This window comes from Petaurus breviceps, unplaced genomic scaffold (assembly GCF_028583685.1).
Source record: "Petaurus breviceps papuanus isolate PSGF00001 unplaced genomic scaffold, PetGlider_PUasm1.0 90760, whole genome shotgun sequence".
Lineage (NCBI taxonomy): Eukaryota > Metazoa > Chordata > Mammalia > Diprotodontia > Petauridae > Petaurus > Petaurus breviceps.
Genome location: NW_027187338.1, coordinates 2,016,514 through 2,031,625, shown reverse-complemented (window position 1 = coordinate 2,031,625; position 15,112 = coordinate 2,016,514). Strand labels below are relative to the sequence as shown.

Genomic DNA, 15,112 nt, shown 5'->3' with positions numbered 1-15,112 from the left:
GATCCGCTCGGGCGGCGGTGGGCGCGCTGGCGTAAGAGAGTCTGCAGTGAGAGGCAGAGCGAGGCGGGGGAGGACAGAGGGGGAGGGGGGGAGGGGAGGGGAGACATTTAGCAGAGAATACCCTCCCCTTAACACTGATCGAGAGAGAGAGAGAGAGAGAGAGAGAGAGAGAGTTAGAGAAGGGATAGGGACATAGGGGAAAGAGCCCCTTCCAAGCCCTCTCCTCTTCTACCCATCAAGGCCAGGTGGCCAGAGGAAGAATCTGAGTAACCAGGACTTGGTCAGATCTGGGATGGAGTCAGAGGATGAAATTGCCTCTTTCAGAGATTCTGGAGCTCCTCACCCCTGCCTTTTTAACTGTTGGTGGGCCAGAGGGTAAACCTCTTCTATAGCAAGCTGATCCCAACTGTTCATAACTTCCCTAGAGTCAGAGTAGTTTTGTGTGTATAGGGGAAAGAAATGGGAAAATCACCTGGTCTTAAGGGGCACACACATGTCAGCCAGCTCAGAAGCAGGGTTGAAATTAAGTGACCAAAGTAACCGGTTACTTTTCTTTCCCACAATTCTTAAAGTAGCTGTTTCTCAGTTCCTTCACCCAGGGGCTCCCCTTAACTACTCAACCAAGGGGAGTCATCCTCAGGAGCTCACTCCTGAGGGTCCAGGGGCTCAGAAAAAGGACCCATGTGGACTTGGTCCACCTCTCCAGAATCTCTGTGTCAGCTCTGGTAGATTGGGGAAAACAAAGGGAGTTTCCTAATCAGAATTTCCACCCTCTGTAATTGCACTGGCTTTGCTCTCCTCTACTCCAGGGCAGGTAGGGTGGGGTAACAGCACCCAGCCCAGTTTGGTTGAAAAGTGACTCTTCTCTCACATCATCTTGGGATCAGTGTTAAGGGGAGGGTATTCTCTGCTAAATGTGGAGATAGTGATAGCAGCTCTGAGCAACTTAACAACTCAGATCGAGGCACCTAGGTTGCCAGAAGTCCCTTCAGACCTGATAGCCCAGAACCAAAACCTCCCCCTCTCCAAAGGGAACTCAGTCTTTCAAATCTCCTGAGAGAGAGGGACTCCCTTAGGAGAAACTGGGGAATCTCTACCAGTCCCCAAAGGGAAGGAAGTTACAGGGGTCACTCCTAATTCTTGGACTGTTCTCCTTAGGGTGGGCTGGGAACCTCAGGCTGTCATCTCAGGTGGCACCCACCCACTCCATCCCTTTCATTACCCAGGTGAAGCAGAGAGCAAGGGCAGCAGAGGGCCAGGGAGTGGGGGATGAAATGCTAACAGGTCCTACCTTGAGGGTTGAGGGGCAGGTGAAGAGGAGTTGAAGGCCAAGGACCCTGGATGTACTTAGGTAAGAATTCTACCCTCCCTAGCCTTCCCGCCCCGAGGCTCAGCCCAGAGCTGGCTTCGACTGACCGGGAACTCTGCCCCAGGCTGTCTCTGCTCTTAGCAGAGGTGCGGTCCCAGCCCCTCACCTGACTCAGCTGTGCTAGAGCCTGTGCGAAAGGCGTGACACGTGGAGAAGGAAGCAAGAAGTCCCGGAGAGGTGGCCCCGGTGGCCCCTCCAAGGGAGTCCGAGCCCGAGTCCTGCAGGACAGAGCTGGCAGCAGTCCCGAGCTTAATAATAGCGGGGGAGGCGGGGAGAAGGAAATGGGGGCGGGGGCCAGGGGCCCGATAGGCCGGACTCTTTAAAGAGATAGGGTGTTGTGTGAGTGTGTGTGTGTGTGTGTGGGGGGGGGGTGTCGGTGATGGAGAAGATCCATGGTGATGGGGTGAGTTCCCTGTGGGGGAACCCCTCAGGCAGCTTTCTTAGCCCTGGATCCCCGCCCCCCCCCCACTCCCAGTCTGTAGGTGACTCCCCTTGATAGTTTGAAAAGGGAGCTGGGTTGGGAAGTTTTGGGATACCTACAGGGGAGATAATAGATAGATCCAAGTAGCTCCTGGGCCCATAGAGAGGTTTTCATGGGCGTGGCCACGCATTCATTTATTATATAGAGAACCTGTAAACATGTGCCCTTTCTTCCTCTCCTCCCTCCTTCCTCTTCCTTCTCTCCCTTCTCTCTTCTTCTCTTTCCCCTTTGTGCCTCAGTTTCCTTATCTTTAAAGTGAGGGGGCCGGTCTAAGTGATCTCTAAGGTCTCTTTCATAACTGACCCTTTCTGGTTCAACTCAGTTTATTTCAACAAGCAATAATTAAACCTCATAGTATGTATAAGACAAAAATGAAAACAGTGGCATCCTTCAGGGAGCATACTTCTCAGTCTGTGAAGGCATAACATATACCCGGGTGAATGCATATACAAAGCAATTTCAAGAGGAGAGAGCATTAACAATTGGCAGGATCAGGAAGGGTTTCTCATGGGAGATGGCTTGTGAATTGAGACTTGAAGGAAGCAAAAACTTCAAAGATGGGGGTGAGGAGGGAGTGCATTCTAGGCATAGGGCATGGCCCAGAAATGGGAGATAGAAAGCTGAGTTCTGGTGGATTAAGCAGACTTGGCTGACTTAGGCACAGAGAGGTGATATGGGAAAGTAAGACAAGAAATAGAAGTTGGATCCAGATTGTGGAGGGCTTTAAATGCCAGCCTAGGAGTTTCTCTTTTTAGCCCAGAAGCAAGAGGGAGCCTTGAGGAAGAGTGGGGAGCAGGGGTGGTGAGAACTTCTCTAGGAAAAGAGCCTTCAGGACTCTTCCCTGACCTTGGTGTAGTCCTAAGTGGAGGCACCTACTTCAGTGACCTCTGGGGGCCTGAGAACAGTGGCAGGCAGTTTCTCAGCTTCACAGCCTCTCCTCCTCCCCTATGACCCCTTCCTCCTTGTCCCTCCCTAGGGAACTCTCAGAGAGCCTATCTGATCCTTATTCAGGGTCGATGAGGGGATGACGTTTGTCCTCACCCTGCTGCTCTCCCTGGGGATGCTGGTGGGAGAGCAGGGATGGGAAGAGGGTGGGAAACCAGTTTGGGAGGTGAGCTGTAAATGCCTGATGGACAAACAGTGAATCATAGAATTTCAGAAGTACCCTAAGACATCTAGTCCAGCTCCTGACCAAAAGGAAGCCCCACTCGAGCACACTCAACAAGTGGTTTCAAGTTTATTTCTGGATCCAGAATGGATTTTTACTTCAGGGCCTTAGATCCAGAGCTAAAAGGCTCCTTAGAATTTGGAACTCAAAACTTAAAAAAAAGTGTTTTAAAAATTGTTTTAACATGTAATTGAGGAAAAAATAAAATATTATGTCAAATTTAAAAAAGAAGGCACTTCAGAGACCATCTGGTCCAACCCCTTCATTTTCTAGGTGAGGAAACTGAGGCCCAGGGAAGATAAAGGCTTAGTCCAATCGTATCAGAGGTATGATTTGGGTCTGGCCTCTCTGATTTCAGAGCCATTGTTCTCCTCACTGTATCACCACTGCCAATCTAGCCTTTGCTTGAAGACCATCAGCAGAAAGGATTCCCCCCACATCCCTCTGGATGTAGTCTATGCAACTTTAAGATAGCTCTAAACATTAGGAAGGTTTTCCTCACAAATCTGCCTCTCTGTTACTTCCACCCTTCTTATTGTAACTGCCCCCTGGGACTGGGCAGAACAAATCTGTGTGAACCTTGTCTTTAGGACCCATTCTGCAAGTTGGGATGGACAGCCAGGGGTAGCACAGTGGATAGAGTGCTGGACCTGGAGTCAGGAAGACTCATCTCTCTAAGTTCAAATCTGGTCTCAGACATATACTAGCTATGTGACCCTGGGCATGTCACTTAGCCCTGTTTGCCTCATTTTCCTCATCTGGAAAATTATCTGGAGAGGAAAATGGTGAACCATTCCAGTATCTTTGCCAGGAAAACCCTCAAATGGGGTCATGAAGAGTTGGACAGGACTGAAAAATGACTGAACTGGTTGGGGGGGAAAGAGGGAATTGTCAGGGTCCCTGGGGGCTACACAGACACATACACACACACACACACACTACACCCAGGAGACCATGGGATCTACTCCATAGACCCCCACATCCTTAGGCTTTCTCAGCATCTGCTAACCACCATCCGTCATGGCAAGGAAATGAAGAAAGGTGCAGGCCTTGAATGAGGCAGTCCCTATTTGCAGAGTTTAGAGCACTTTCTTCATCTGGGACAACTCCCTCATTTTAACAATGGGGAAAATGAGGTCCAGTGAGGTAAAGGGACTTGGAAGGAACCATGCCCCGGCAGGCAGTGAACTAAGGGGAGGCAATGTGGTCATAATAACAATAGTAACTAGCATTTATATAGTGCTTTAAAGTTTGCAAAGTGCTTTACATATATCATCTCATTTTATTAATGGAAAAATACATTGACTTGGAAGTCAGAGGACCTGGATTCAGATCCTGGCTTTTTGACACTTTTAATTAATCTCCTTGGGCTCCAGTTTTCTTGTTTGTCAAAGGAGAAGTTTGTCCTGATAGGGAGATGATGGACTCAGATTATAGACTGAGGCACATTATCTGTCTGTCTATCATCTGTCTATCAGCCTATTCTATCTATCTGTCTATCATGTGTCTGTCTATTCTGTCTGTCTGTCTCTTTACCTGTCTATTCTGTCTTCCAGTCTTCCTTCCTTCCTTCCTTTTTTTCTTCCTTTCTTTCTATCTCTGCCAGTCTATTCTGTCTATCTGTCTGTCTATCTTTTTATCCATCTATCTATCATCTATCTGTCTGTCTGTCTGTCTATCTATCTATCTATCTATCTATCTATCTATCTATCTATCCATCCATCCATCCATCCATCCACCCACCCACCCACCCACCCACCCACCCACCCACCTATCTATCTATCTATCTATCTATCTATCTATCTATCTATCTATCTATCTATCTATCTATCTATCTTTGCACAAGGTCAATGTGGTTATTGGTTTTGCTTGAATGTACAAATTTGTAACAGAGGTTTTGTTGTTCTTTCTTTTTTCAATAGGGGTTGGAGGTGATGGAAAGGAGAGAAGGTAGATCTGAAAATAAATTAAAATTTAATAAAAAATAAAATAAAAGCATAAAATGAGGATGTGGTTTGACATGGCCTCTCAGAATCATTTTTTACAGCTTTGGGTCTATGATCCCAATCCCTTCAGTCTTGTTCATCTGTGACCCCCTCCCATTATGTAGTTCATGGTTTCTGAAAAATTATACATAAGCCAAATGTTTATAGACCATATCAATCAATCAGTAAGAATTTATTAAGTGCCTACCATGGGCCAACACTGTACTAGGTGCTGGGGAAATAAAGGAAGAAACAATTCATACTTGTAAGGAAGGGGCTAACATTCTAATGGGGGAGAAAAATGCTTATAAAATACACACACATATACAGTATAAATGTAAAGTGAATAAACAGAAATATATACAAAGTAGTTAAGTAAAAGGTAGTTTGGGAGGGACTACACTAGCACTTATAGGGGGAATCAAAAAGAGCTTCAGGCAGAAGCTGCCTGAGCTTCTTCTTATCAGTTTATCAATAAATATTATTAGGCACCTATCTATCACAGTGCTAGGCACTGTGTGTTAAGTGCTGGGGATACAACATGAGGGAAAAAGAGAGTTCCTGTCCTCAAGGAGTTAATCTAATGGGAATGTTAAAGAAAGATAGGGACTTTGAGGTAGAGGTAAAGAGGTAGCACCTTCCAGGCATGGGGCCAATGCAAAGGTGTAGAGATGGGAGATGACAGAGAAACAGAGACTAGGTCACTTTGGCTAGATTGAAGGGGATTTGGTTAGTGGAGAGGGAGCAATGTCCAATAAGGCTGTAAAGAGAGGTCAGGGCCAGGGAGTGTAGCATTTGCATAGGATTCTAAAGGCACAAAAGGAGTTGCTGGAGTTGATCAACTAGGAGAGTCATATGGTTAGATGTGTATTTAAAGAAAATGAATTTGGCAGCACCAACAGATTGGAGTGGGGAGAGACTTGAGACAGGGAGCTCCATTAGGATGGCACCTTGTAATAATCCAGGTGAGAAGTGATGAGGGTTTCTGAGGGAGTGGAGTGAAGGTGGGGTGGGGATGCAAGGGGCATCTGTAGAGGCAGGAACTGCAAGATCTGGTACCTGCATGGGTTTGTGGAGCAAGAGGAGTCCAGGATAGTGCTAAGGTTACAACTCAGTGCTGAGTTGGTAGATTAGAAGGATGGTGGTGCATTGGGGAAGATGGGAAGAGAGGAGAGTTTGGGGAGGGGCAAGATAAGGGCTGCAGTATCCTAGCTGACTTCCTGTTTAATGCCCAGGCGACCCCCTTCGTATTTCTGGGTCTCATTTTCCTTGCTGTGCGCAATGAGGGGGTTAGACTAAAGCCCTTCTTGGTTTACCTAGTCTATGAATCTGTTGTAGAGCAAAGCATCTTTTTTAGTAAATAATAACAGCTGACGCTGACATAGGCTTCAAAGTTTGCAAGGTGCCGTATGTGCACAATCTTGTTTGAGCCTAACACCCATCTTGTGAGGTAGATGCTACTGATATTGTTCCCATTTTACAGATGGGAGCCCTGAGGAACAGAGGCAATCAGTGCCTTATTAATGATCATATATCTAGCAATTGTCAGAGGCAGAAGTTGAACCCAGGGCTTAAGAACACTACTCACTGGAATTACCCCATGGTATCCTCCTATGCACATCTACCCCAGTCCTCCCAGATATTTATTAAGCACCTATTATGGCAGAATAGATTTAGAAGTCAAAAAGGCCTGGTTTCAACTCATGTTTCAGACACTAATTGTGTGAACATGGACTTACCTTACAGGCTCCAGTGAAATACTGAATACAAGGTGCTTTGCAAGCTTTAAGGGGTTATATAAATGTTATTGATGATTATAGCTAAATGGAACTTTGTATAGCAGTTTCCCAAAATCTTTATTCGATCCAACAAAATAAACAAACTTTGTTAACCATCTACTAAGTGCCAAACAGCCTGGCTTTGTAGAGACATTCTGTTGGTATCTGAGACAGGAAGGCCTGTGTTACCCTGAACAAGTAACCTAACTTCCCTGAGTCCCAAGGGACCCTCTAAATCTAAGTTGCTAAGAAGGTATTGATCTGTATTGGCAGAGGGAGTTTCCATGGTGCAAGTTTGCTATACTGATGAAGGAAGGTGTCAGACTGTGTACTAGGTGCTGAGGAGCAAAGACAGAAAAAGAAAAATGGCCTTTACTCTCATGGAGATTTTATGCTCATCTCTGCTTCCTGGATGCCTTCAAGCCCCAGCTAAAATCTCCCCTTCCACAGGAGGCCTTTCCCAAACTCCATGAATTCTAATACCTTTCCTTTTTTGAATATTTCTTTTGTGAAAGCAAACTAGGCTACCTTTTACCTCAATTCTTACCCAGCCTTGAATCACTGAATGGGTGTTGCCTCAGACAAACTGAGACCTGGGAAAGACCTAGCTTAAAAAGGCTGAGGTCTTCCACTGCATTCTGGGACCATTGCCAGTCGTCCTGACCAATGTCTTGCCATGAGACCTAGATGGCTCCGGAGGAGAGAGTGAGGCTGATGATTTTGTACAACCCCATGTCACCTAAATCCAATTCACTTGCAAGTCAAGACATCACTCTCCTGATGTCATCTGTCCTTTCTGAGAATGAAGGACAAACAACTGTTCCTCATTTAACCGGTTTGTAGGCGGTTGCTTCATGTTGTCCCCCGTTAGATGGTGAGCGCCCTGAAGCTGGGGTCTGTCTTGTGTTTTTCTTTGTGTCTTCTGTGCTTAGTACAATATCTAGCATGAAGAAACGACTGTGTATCAAGGCACAAAAATCTAGCACACAGTAGGTGCTTACTAAATGTTTCTTGAGTGACTGGGACCCCAGCTGTTTTGGTAGCAACTTGGTCCTTGAGCTGTATCTGAAGGAGGCTTTCCCCCTTCTGATTCTTCCCTCAAGGTACGGCAGCCTATTCTGGTCCCATAGAGGGACCTGGGACAAACCTATTCCTTGCCCCCAGAAGGATTTGTGTACAGGTCTCACCTCCCCTCTTCTAGGGCATCCTGTACCGTAGTGCATAGACTTCAGGGTTCTGAAGGAAAAAGCCAGAGGCTTGGGTTGGATTTCCACAATTAAGGGAGTGGGAAGGACCAGTTTTCCTAAGAAAGAGGGATGGATGGATACTGTATGAGTCAAAGTGAGTGAGTGAGAAGACCGTGTGTGACAGAGTGTGTGAGTCAGCATGACAAAGGGGATGTGAAGGTGAGGAGACTACATGCATCTGTGAGTGAAACCACATGAGAACGCCTGGGATGTCATTGTGTACAAGAAAAGGGTGTGATTGTACATATGCTTGAAGGAGACATTGTCACTGGGCTTCCCTGGGCATGGCTGGCCATGTGCCTGACAGTGAGGGGCACTGTAGAGGGAGGGTGGTAGGAGACTGGGGATTTTGTATAAGGAGGATTTTTGTGCTGTTTGGACTCCCTGAGAGACAGTGGTGTAGTGGTTAGAGAACTGACCTTAGAGCCAGGAAGACCTGGGTGCATCTCTGATACGCGTGAGCTATGGGCCCTCTCGGAGCTCTGGGTGGCTCTCTGTAAGCTGCAGAGAAGGGGGTGACTTACATTAGTATATAGGGAGTCTTCTTATCCGGGAGATCCCTAGATCAATGACCTCACAGCTTCAGTCCCTTTCCTGTTTGCCCTATTATACAGAAATCTTCCCTCCGTAGGTCCTAGGCTTGTAGGATTCAGAGCTGGCAAGTACCTCAGAGGCCATCTCGTCCAGCCCCACCCCCACTTTTTTTTTTAATAACTGAGGCTGCATTTAGAGGCATAGCTTCAAAAAATAAGGAGTAAGAAATAATCCTGTTATACACCACCCAGGTCAGGCCACACCTGGGGTAGAGATCAATTCTGATTGCCACATTTTACCATTTATGACTCTATAAAGTGAAGAGCACCCAGAGGATGGCAACAAGCATGGCGAAGGGCCCTGAGGTCAGGACATATGAGGATCCATTGAAGGAATTGGGAATGTTTAGCCTGGAGAAAAGAAAGCTCAGGAAAGGCATTAGAACTGTCTCCAGTACTGGAAGGGCTGTCAGGTTGAAGAGAGATCAGATTTGCTTTGATTGGTCTCTGAGGACAGATTCTAGATCAATGAACAAAGAGGCAAATGTAAGCTTGATAAGAGGAGACACTTCATAAGGGAGCAGCAGGCTGTTTTGTTAGATAGTCAGTTCTCCATCATTGGACCTTTTAATGAAAGGGTTGGCTAGACACTTGTTGGGTAGTCATAAAGGGCGGCCCTTTTCAGATGTCAGTTGGACTAATGGACACTGAAATCCTTTCCAATACTAGGATTCTGTGATTCTATGAAACTGGGAACCAGAGAGGTCAGGGATTTCCCTAGTAACACACAGAGAGTAAGTCCACGATTTGAAGCAATGATTTCTGTTCCAAATCCAGTGCTCTTTCAGCATCTAATTCATACCCATACCCATATCCATATCCATATCTCTATCTATCTATCTATCTATCTATCTATCTATCTATCTATCTATCTATCCATCCACATGTGATGGGCAGCTCTGGGTCTCAGTTTCCTCATCTATTCAATGAGGGCCTGGAAGATTTTTTTTTTTAAAGCAATTGGGGTTAACTTGCCCAAGGTTACATGGCCAGTTCTTTTTTGTGTGGGTGTTAAGTATCTGAGGCCAAAACTGATCCAGGGTTCTCCCGACTCTCGGGCCGGCGCTCTTACTCACTGTGCCACCTAGCCGCCCCATGCCTGGAAGATTTTTAAGGGATCTCCTTAGCTCCGATATTTTTTCCCTAGTCCTGGGGATTCAGGATGGCAGTTTTTAATTAAACTAACTGTGTGTGAGATTGAGCATCTCTGCCTGTGAGTGTGTATGTGGTGGTGGGGTTGTTGCTGGTTTTTGGATTGATTGTGTCTCTTGGTGAGTCTGTGGGCATAAAGCTGTCAGGGTGAATTTGTCTACTTTTGCATAACGGTTTCCCCAAATTCTCCCATTTGTATGCTGTGTATTTATTTGGAAGCTTATAGACATGGAACTTTGGTCATGGTGCCCTCTCCTGGACATTAAGAGAATGAGGCTCGAGAATTGACTTGTTCCACATTCCCTGTCCTCCATCCCTTATTCCCACTGGTACACAGGCCATATTCTCTTATATTCCATCCCTAAATCCTCCTAAGGAGGAGGCTTATAGTCAGTGCAGTAGATAAAACCCTGGATATGGACGTAGGAAGACCTGAGTTCAAGTACAACCTCAGACACTTGTGGTAAGTCACTTCTGCCTCAGTTCCCTCATCTGTAAAATAGGGATAATGACAACATTTTCCTCCCAGGGTTGTTGTGAGGATAAAATGAGATGATATTTGTAACGAGCTTAAAGCATTATATAAATGCTAGCATTTATGGCAAATGAGATAATGTATTACAATCTCTTTGAAAACCTAGAGGTATTATTTAAATGTCAGCTATTGTTATTATAGCCTCATTCTCACAACCAGCACTCCCTCTTTCATCCCCCCATTCTCACATTTCCATGTTACCCATCCTTATGTCTGTCATTTTCATAATAATAACATGGTCTCATCTCTATGCCCCCTTTCCCCATAGCTCCAGTCCCCACATCCTTCGTCCCCACTGTCTCTGTCCCCCTCAGTCCTATCTGCTCACCCCATATCCCCATCTCCTCATCCCCTATCCCTGTACCTCCCATGCCTATATCCTCATCCTTCCTCCTCAGAATTTCTAAGGTTTTCCTGCCTGGGAGGATTGGAGGAGCCCAGTGACCTCATGATTATAGAAAAAAAACAAAACCAGAACTTTATTGAATTCCAGGAGGGGATCATCCCCTTCTTCCTGTTCTCACCTATGGATATCCAGTGGGCTTCAGGACTTCAACCTTGGTTCAGGGTGGATGGAAGGGTGAATCAATTCCTTAAACCTACATTCCTAGTAAGTCTGCCCCCAGGCTTCAGAATGGGGACTCCATTGTTGGGCCTGGGAACAAAACCCTCAATGACCGTGAGTTTAGAGGTTTCTTCCAGAGGTTGGGGGTAGAGGAAAGGAAACATGTCTTTTCAACATGGATTTCTCTAGAGGGCAAGGGTGGAAGTGAAGCAGATTGGACTTGGAGGGAGCTTTTGTAGCCTGAGCCCCTGGATACTGGCAAAGTGTCCTTACTGGGTCCTCTTTGTTCTGGTTGCTTAATCTCACTTCAGTCCTTATAGCCTGCTGACATTACCTGCAACCTTGTTGGCTGATCTGAGCTCTTAGAAGATGGTCCTGTGACCTCTGGTTTGGGAGAATGGCCCATCTTTGCAAACCTCTCTCTACTGGCTCCTTGGGGGAGCCACAGGACTGACAGCCAGGCCTCCTGAGCACCACCAACAGAACTTGGTTCTGGTTATGGAGAGTAGATTATTGTGATATGATTCTGTATCCTCTCTTAATCTGCCCCACCCCAGGCCCCAGTTGTAGGGTGTGTGGTTAGAGATGGAACTGGGTAAAGCTGCTAGATAAAATAACTACCCTTCCCCCTCTAGCCACCAACCCACTCTCCCCCCACTGACCTTCCCTGACGCTTCCAGAGTAGGGCTGTCTCCCAAAGAGGATCCACTTCCCCAGGACCCTCTGCTCTGTGAATGTTCCCTAAGCCCTGGCCTCCACCCTCATTGTCTCATGCTGACTCTTCCAGCCCCTGTGGCCAGAGGATCAGGAGCCCGTGGGAGTTATGAAGATGGGTTGACCTTGCCCTGCTCAGCATACTGCGGCCAATCCAGGCCAATCCAGGCCATCCCAGGCCGTCCCAGGCCGTCCCAGGTTCCTTGCCTTGCTCCATCCCCAGGTCAGATGAGAGTCAGGTTGGGAGCAGACGCTCGGAGAGCCTCTGCCCCCTTGTTTAGGCTCATGCCCTCCTCACCCCCATGGGTTGGCAGCAGGTGGTGGCAGCGGCAGGTGGATGCCCTGCTGGAGGAGGGCGAGTGCAGAGCGGCTCCCTTGCGCTTGACTCTGCGCAAGCTTCTCGTTATCCTCTGACAGATAAGGTAACAGATCTCACAGATGGTCAGGACGATGCAGATGGCCGAGGCACCCACCATGAAGAAGGTGAAGACCTTCTTCTCCGTGGGCCTGGCGATGTAGCAGTCCACGGTGTTGGGGCAGGGGCTCACTCCGGCGCACTGCACCAGGCGCGGGAACGAGAAGCCGTACCACAGCGTGTGCAGAATGTAGAGGAAGACGACTTCCACGATGAACTTGAAGAAGAGGCTCAGCAGGTAGGTCCACCAGAGCCCGCCATGCTTCTTGCCGGCGTTGTCATAGAGCCGAGCGCACTTGTCCCCGTGCTTCGCCCGGTGGCGCCGCTCCCGCTCCTCCCGATAGGCCACGTGCATGATGACCAGCAGCGAGGGGCAGGTGACGAAGATGAGCTGCAGGGCCCACAGGCGGATGTTGGAGATGGGGAAGAAGTGGTCGTAGCAGACGTTGGTGCAGCCCGGCTGGCGCGTGTTGCAGTCGAAGTCCTTCTGCTCGTCTCCCCACACGCGCTCCGCCGCCACCACGTACACCAGCACGCGGAAGACGAAGACCACCGAGAGCCAGATGCGGCCGAAAGCCGTGGAGTACTTATTGACCCCGCTCAGGAGCGTCTGCAGAGTCTTCCAGTCCATGGCTCATGGGCTGTGGGGGCGCTGGGCCCACCTGTGAGGGGCAAGGACAAGAAAGGCTCACGGTGGGCCGGTGCAGAGAAGCCCAAGTGCCCGCCTCTCCGCCTGGGATAGAGCGGGCAGGGAGGGACTCGGTTTGGCCTCAGGGCGTGAGCTTGGCTCGCCAGAGGCCCCCACCTAACAAAGCCTTTCTTCCTTTATTCTGGCTGGAAGCAGTGGGTTGATGGGGACAGAAACTGATCCAGGACTATGGGGTTTCATAGGGCAAGGCACCCAGTGCCCTAACTGCGTGTGGTTTGTCCTTTGTTCTTGAAGAGGACCATGACATGAGGAAGATGATGCCCATGATTTGTATTACAGGGAGGGCTGGCTGCGCAGAGTCACCAGCCTAATGCCCGAGTGTCCGAGGCTGTTTGTGCCTGGGTGAGTGGACGTCCTTGTGTCTATATCTGGGTGTATGCCTGTGAATCTGCATGCACCTGTGTATGCATGAGTGTGAGGGTTCAGCTGTGGGACATCCCCAAGCTGCTTTTCCTGAAAAGGTGCATATGTATATGTGGGTGGGTAGCATGTGCCTAGAGAGTGAGTGGAGTGTGTGTTGTTTCATGTGTGGCCGGGCTCATCTGAGCACTGTGGTATGTCACGTATGACATGCAGTGTGTAGTACTGTGTGGGTGGGGGCTGGGGTGTGTGGCGTGAAATGTGTCACATGGGATGTGGAGTATGGGGCGGGGTGTGGGGGACACCGGCAGGGGAAACTGTCAGCCATTGTGGGGCTTTGGGATTAGAGGCCCAGGGCTTGAATCCTGGCTGTGCCTGGCTCTGTTAACAGGCCTCAGTTTCCTCATCTGTAAAATGAGGAGGTTGAACACAATGGCCTCTCAGATCACACCCAGCTCTAGATTTGTGATCCTGGGGTCTTTTGGTAATAGCAGCTTGAGGAAGACTCTTCCAATAGGAACAAATTCCCCTTGAGAATTTTTTTTAAAACCCTTCCTCATCTAGTAGCAGGAGGGACTGAGATGGTGAGGTGGGGCAGCTAACCTCTCCTTTTTCTTTTCTTTTTTTCTTTTTGGCGGGCAATTGGGGTTAAGTGACTTGCCCAAGGTCACATGATCAGATTTTGTGTTAAGTGTCTGAGGCTGGATTTGAACTCAGTTCCTCCTGACTCCAGGGCTGGTGCTCTATTCACTGTGCCACCTAGCTGCCCCTGAACCTCTCCTTTTTCCCTGAAGCATGAGTCAAGTTTGCTTTTCCCAGTCCCTTGTCTCCTTTAGTCACCTCTGAACTCATCCTCCACATCCCCTCCTGCTCCCCCCCCCCCCAGGTCCCCAGGTAAGTGCTCTTTGGCCACGTGGCTAAAGTTTCATTTCCTGCATGTGGTTCTGTAAGTCAGAGGTTGTTAGCTCCTCTTAAGACTTAATTGTGAGATGTGATCCCTGAGTAGGCACCCCTATAGAACATGGTACAATGGAAAGAACACTGGCTTTGGCATCAGATAACCTGATCAAAACCTGGCTCTGACACGTATGCCCTGGGTTAGACTTCATATCTCTGGGACTCAGTTTCCTTATTTGTAAAATGAGAAAACTGGACCTCTTATATGCCTCTGAGATCCCTTTTCCCTCTACATCTATGATCCGAGAGATATGAATATTCATTAGCATTTCCCATCATCCTACCAGCTCACCTAGAAAGGAGGTCTGTTAGGAGAAGGGTGGGTCAGAAGGGGAGTCACTACATGATTCCCAGTTCTGCTTGTCACTCCCCTGTGTGAACTTGAGTAAGTCACTGAACCTTAAGGTGAATGGGGCTGGTTCTGCACCTATTTTGCTTACATACTTATTTCATGGTCCCTCATTCTTTGCTGGTCTGGTTTGGTCCCACAGGGCTGTCCCTAAAAATGGGGGCTGCTTCTCAATAACTCCTGCAACCTTCCTGACTCCTAGACCCCACCCTTACTACCACCCCCCTTCAAAATCCCCAGCACTGAATCACCGAGAGGCCACATTCATCGGGAAGGAATTCCTTGGCTGGACTGAGGGCGGGGAGCAGGCGGGGAGCAGGCGGGGCTTACCTTCCCTCAAGTTGAAGGCTGGAGGTTGAAGAAGGGAGGTACGGAGTAAGGTTACAACCCCTACCAAGGACTGGAGGAGCAGGTTCTGGGCTCCTCACTTCTTTGACTGAGCTGTTGTGGATAGGAGTTGTGGGTGGTACTGGAGACACTGGGCTTTGGCTAACATCTGAGGGACAGAGTTGTCCGACAGACCAACAAGAGTCCTGGACTCACTCTCTCCTGGATCCTAATTAGGTATGGGACAGCACTGAGCTTTGTGAAGGGGCTGGAGTTCAGACTTAGCCCCAAGCATGGCCACTCTGGCTCACAACACATGCCCTACCACCTACTTGAGAGTTTGGGGATTAGTACCTAGGCTTTTCTTTCTTTCTTTCTTTCTTTCTTTCTTTCTTTCTTTCTTTCTTT

At 48.3% G+C, this 15,112-nt stretch overlaps 2 protein-coding genes across 6 annotated transcripts in view; both read right to left on the bottom strand.

Moving 5' to 3' along the window:
- GJA4 (gap junction protein alpha 4) overlaps positions 1 to 15,112 on the bottom strand; it is an 18,349-nt gene that overhangs the window by 2,156 nt on the left and 1,081 nt on the right. For 2 of the 5 annotated variants that reach the window (XM_069067887.1, XM_069067889.1), the window contains exon 1: positions 1,292 to 1,469. Coding sequence is in view for 1 of the 5 variants with exons in the window: in XM_069067885.1 (XP_068923986.1) it covers positions 8,448 to 8,474 (27 nt within the window). In the remaining 4 variants the exon portion in view is untranslated. The other 3 variants (XM_069067885.1, XM_069067886.1, XM_069067888.1) reach the window with 3 other exon arrangements.
- Positions 10,761 to 15,112, bottom strand: part of GJB3 (gap junction protein beta 3) — a 5,470-nt gene continuing 1,118 nt past the window's right edge. Inside the window, exon 2 of the mRNA XM_069067891.1 lies at positions 10,761 to 12,664. Within this exon, the coding sequence (XP_068923992.1) occupies positions 11,812 to 12,633 (822 nt within the window). The 5' untranslated portion in view covers positions 12,634 to 12,664 and the 3' untranslated portion in view covers positions 10,761 to 11,811. The remainder of the gene's footprint in view (positions 12,665 to 15,112) is intronic.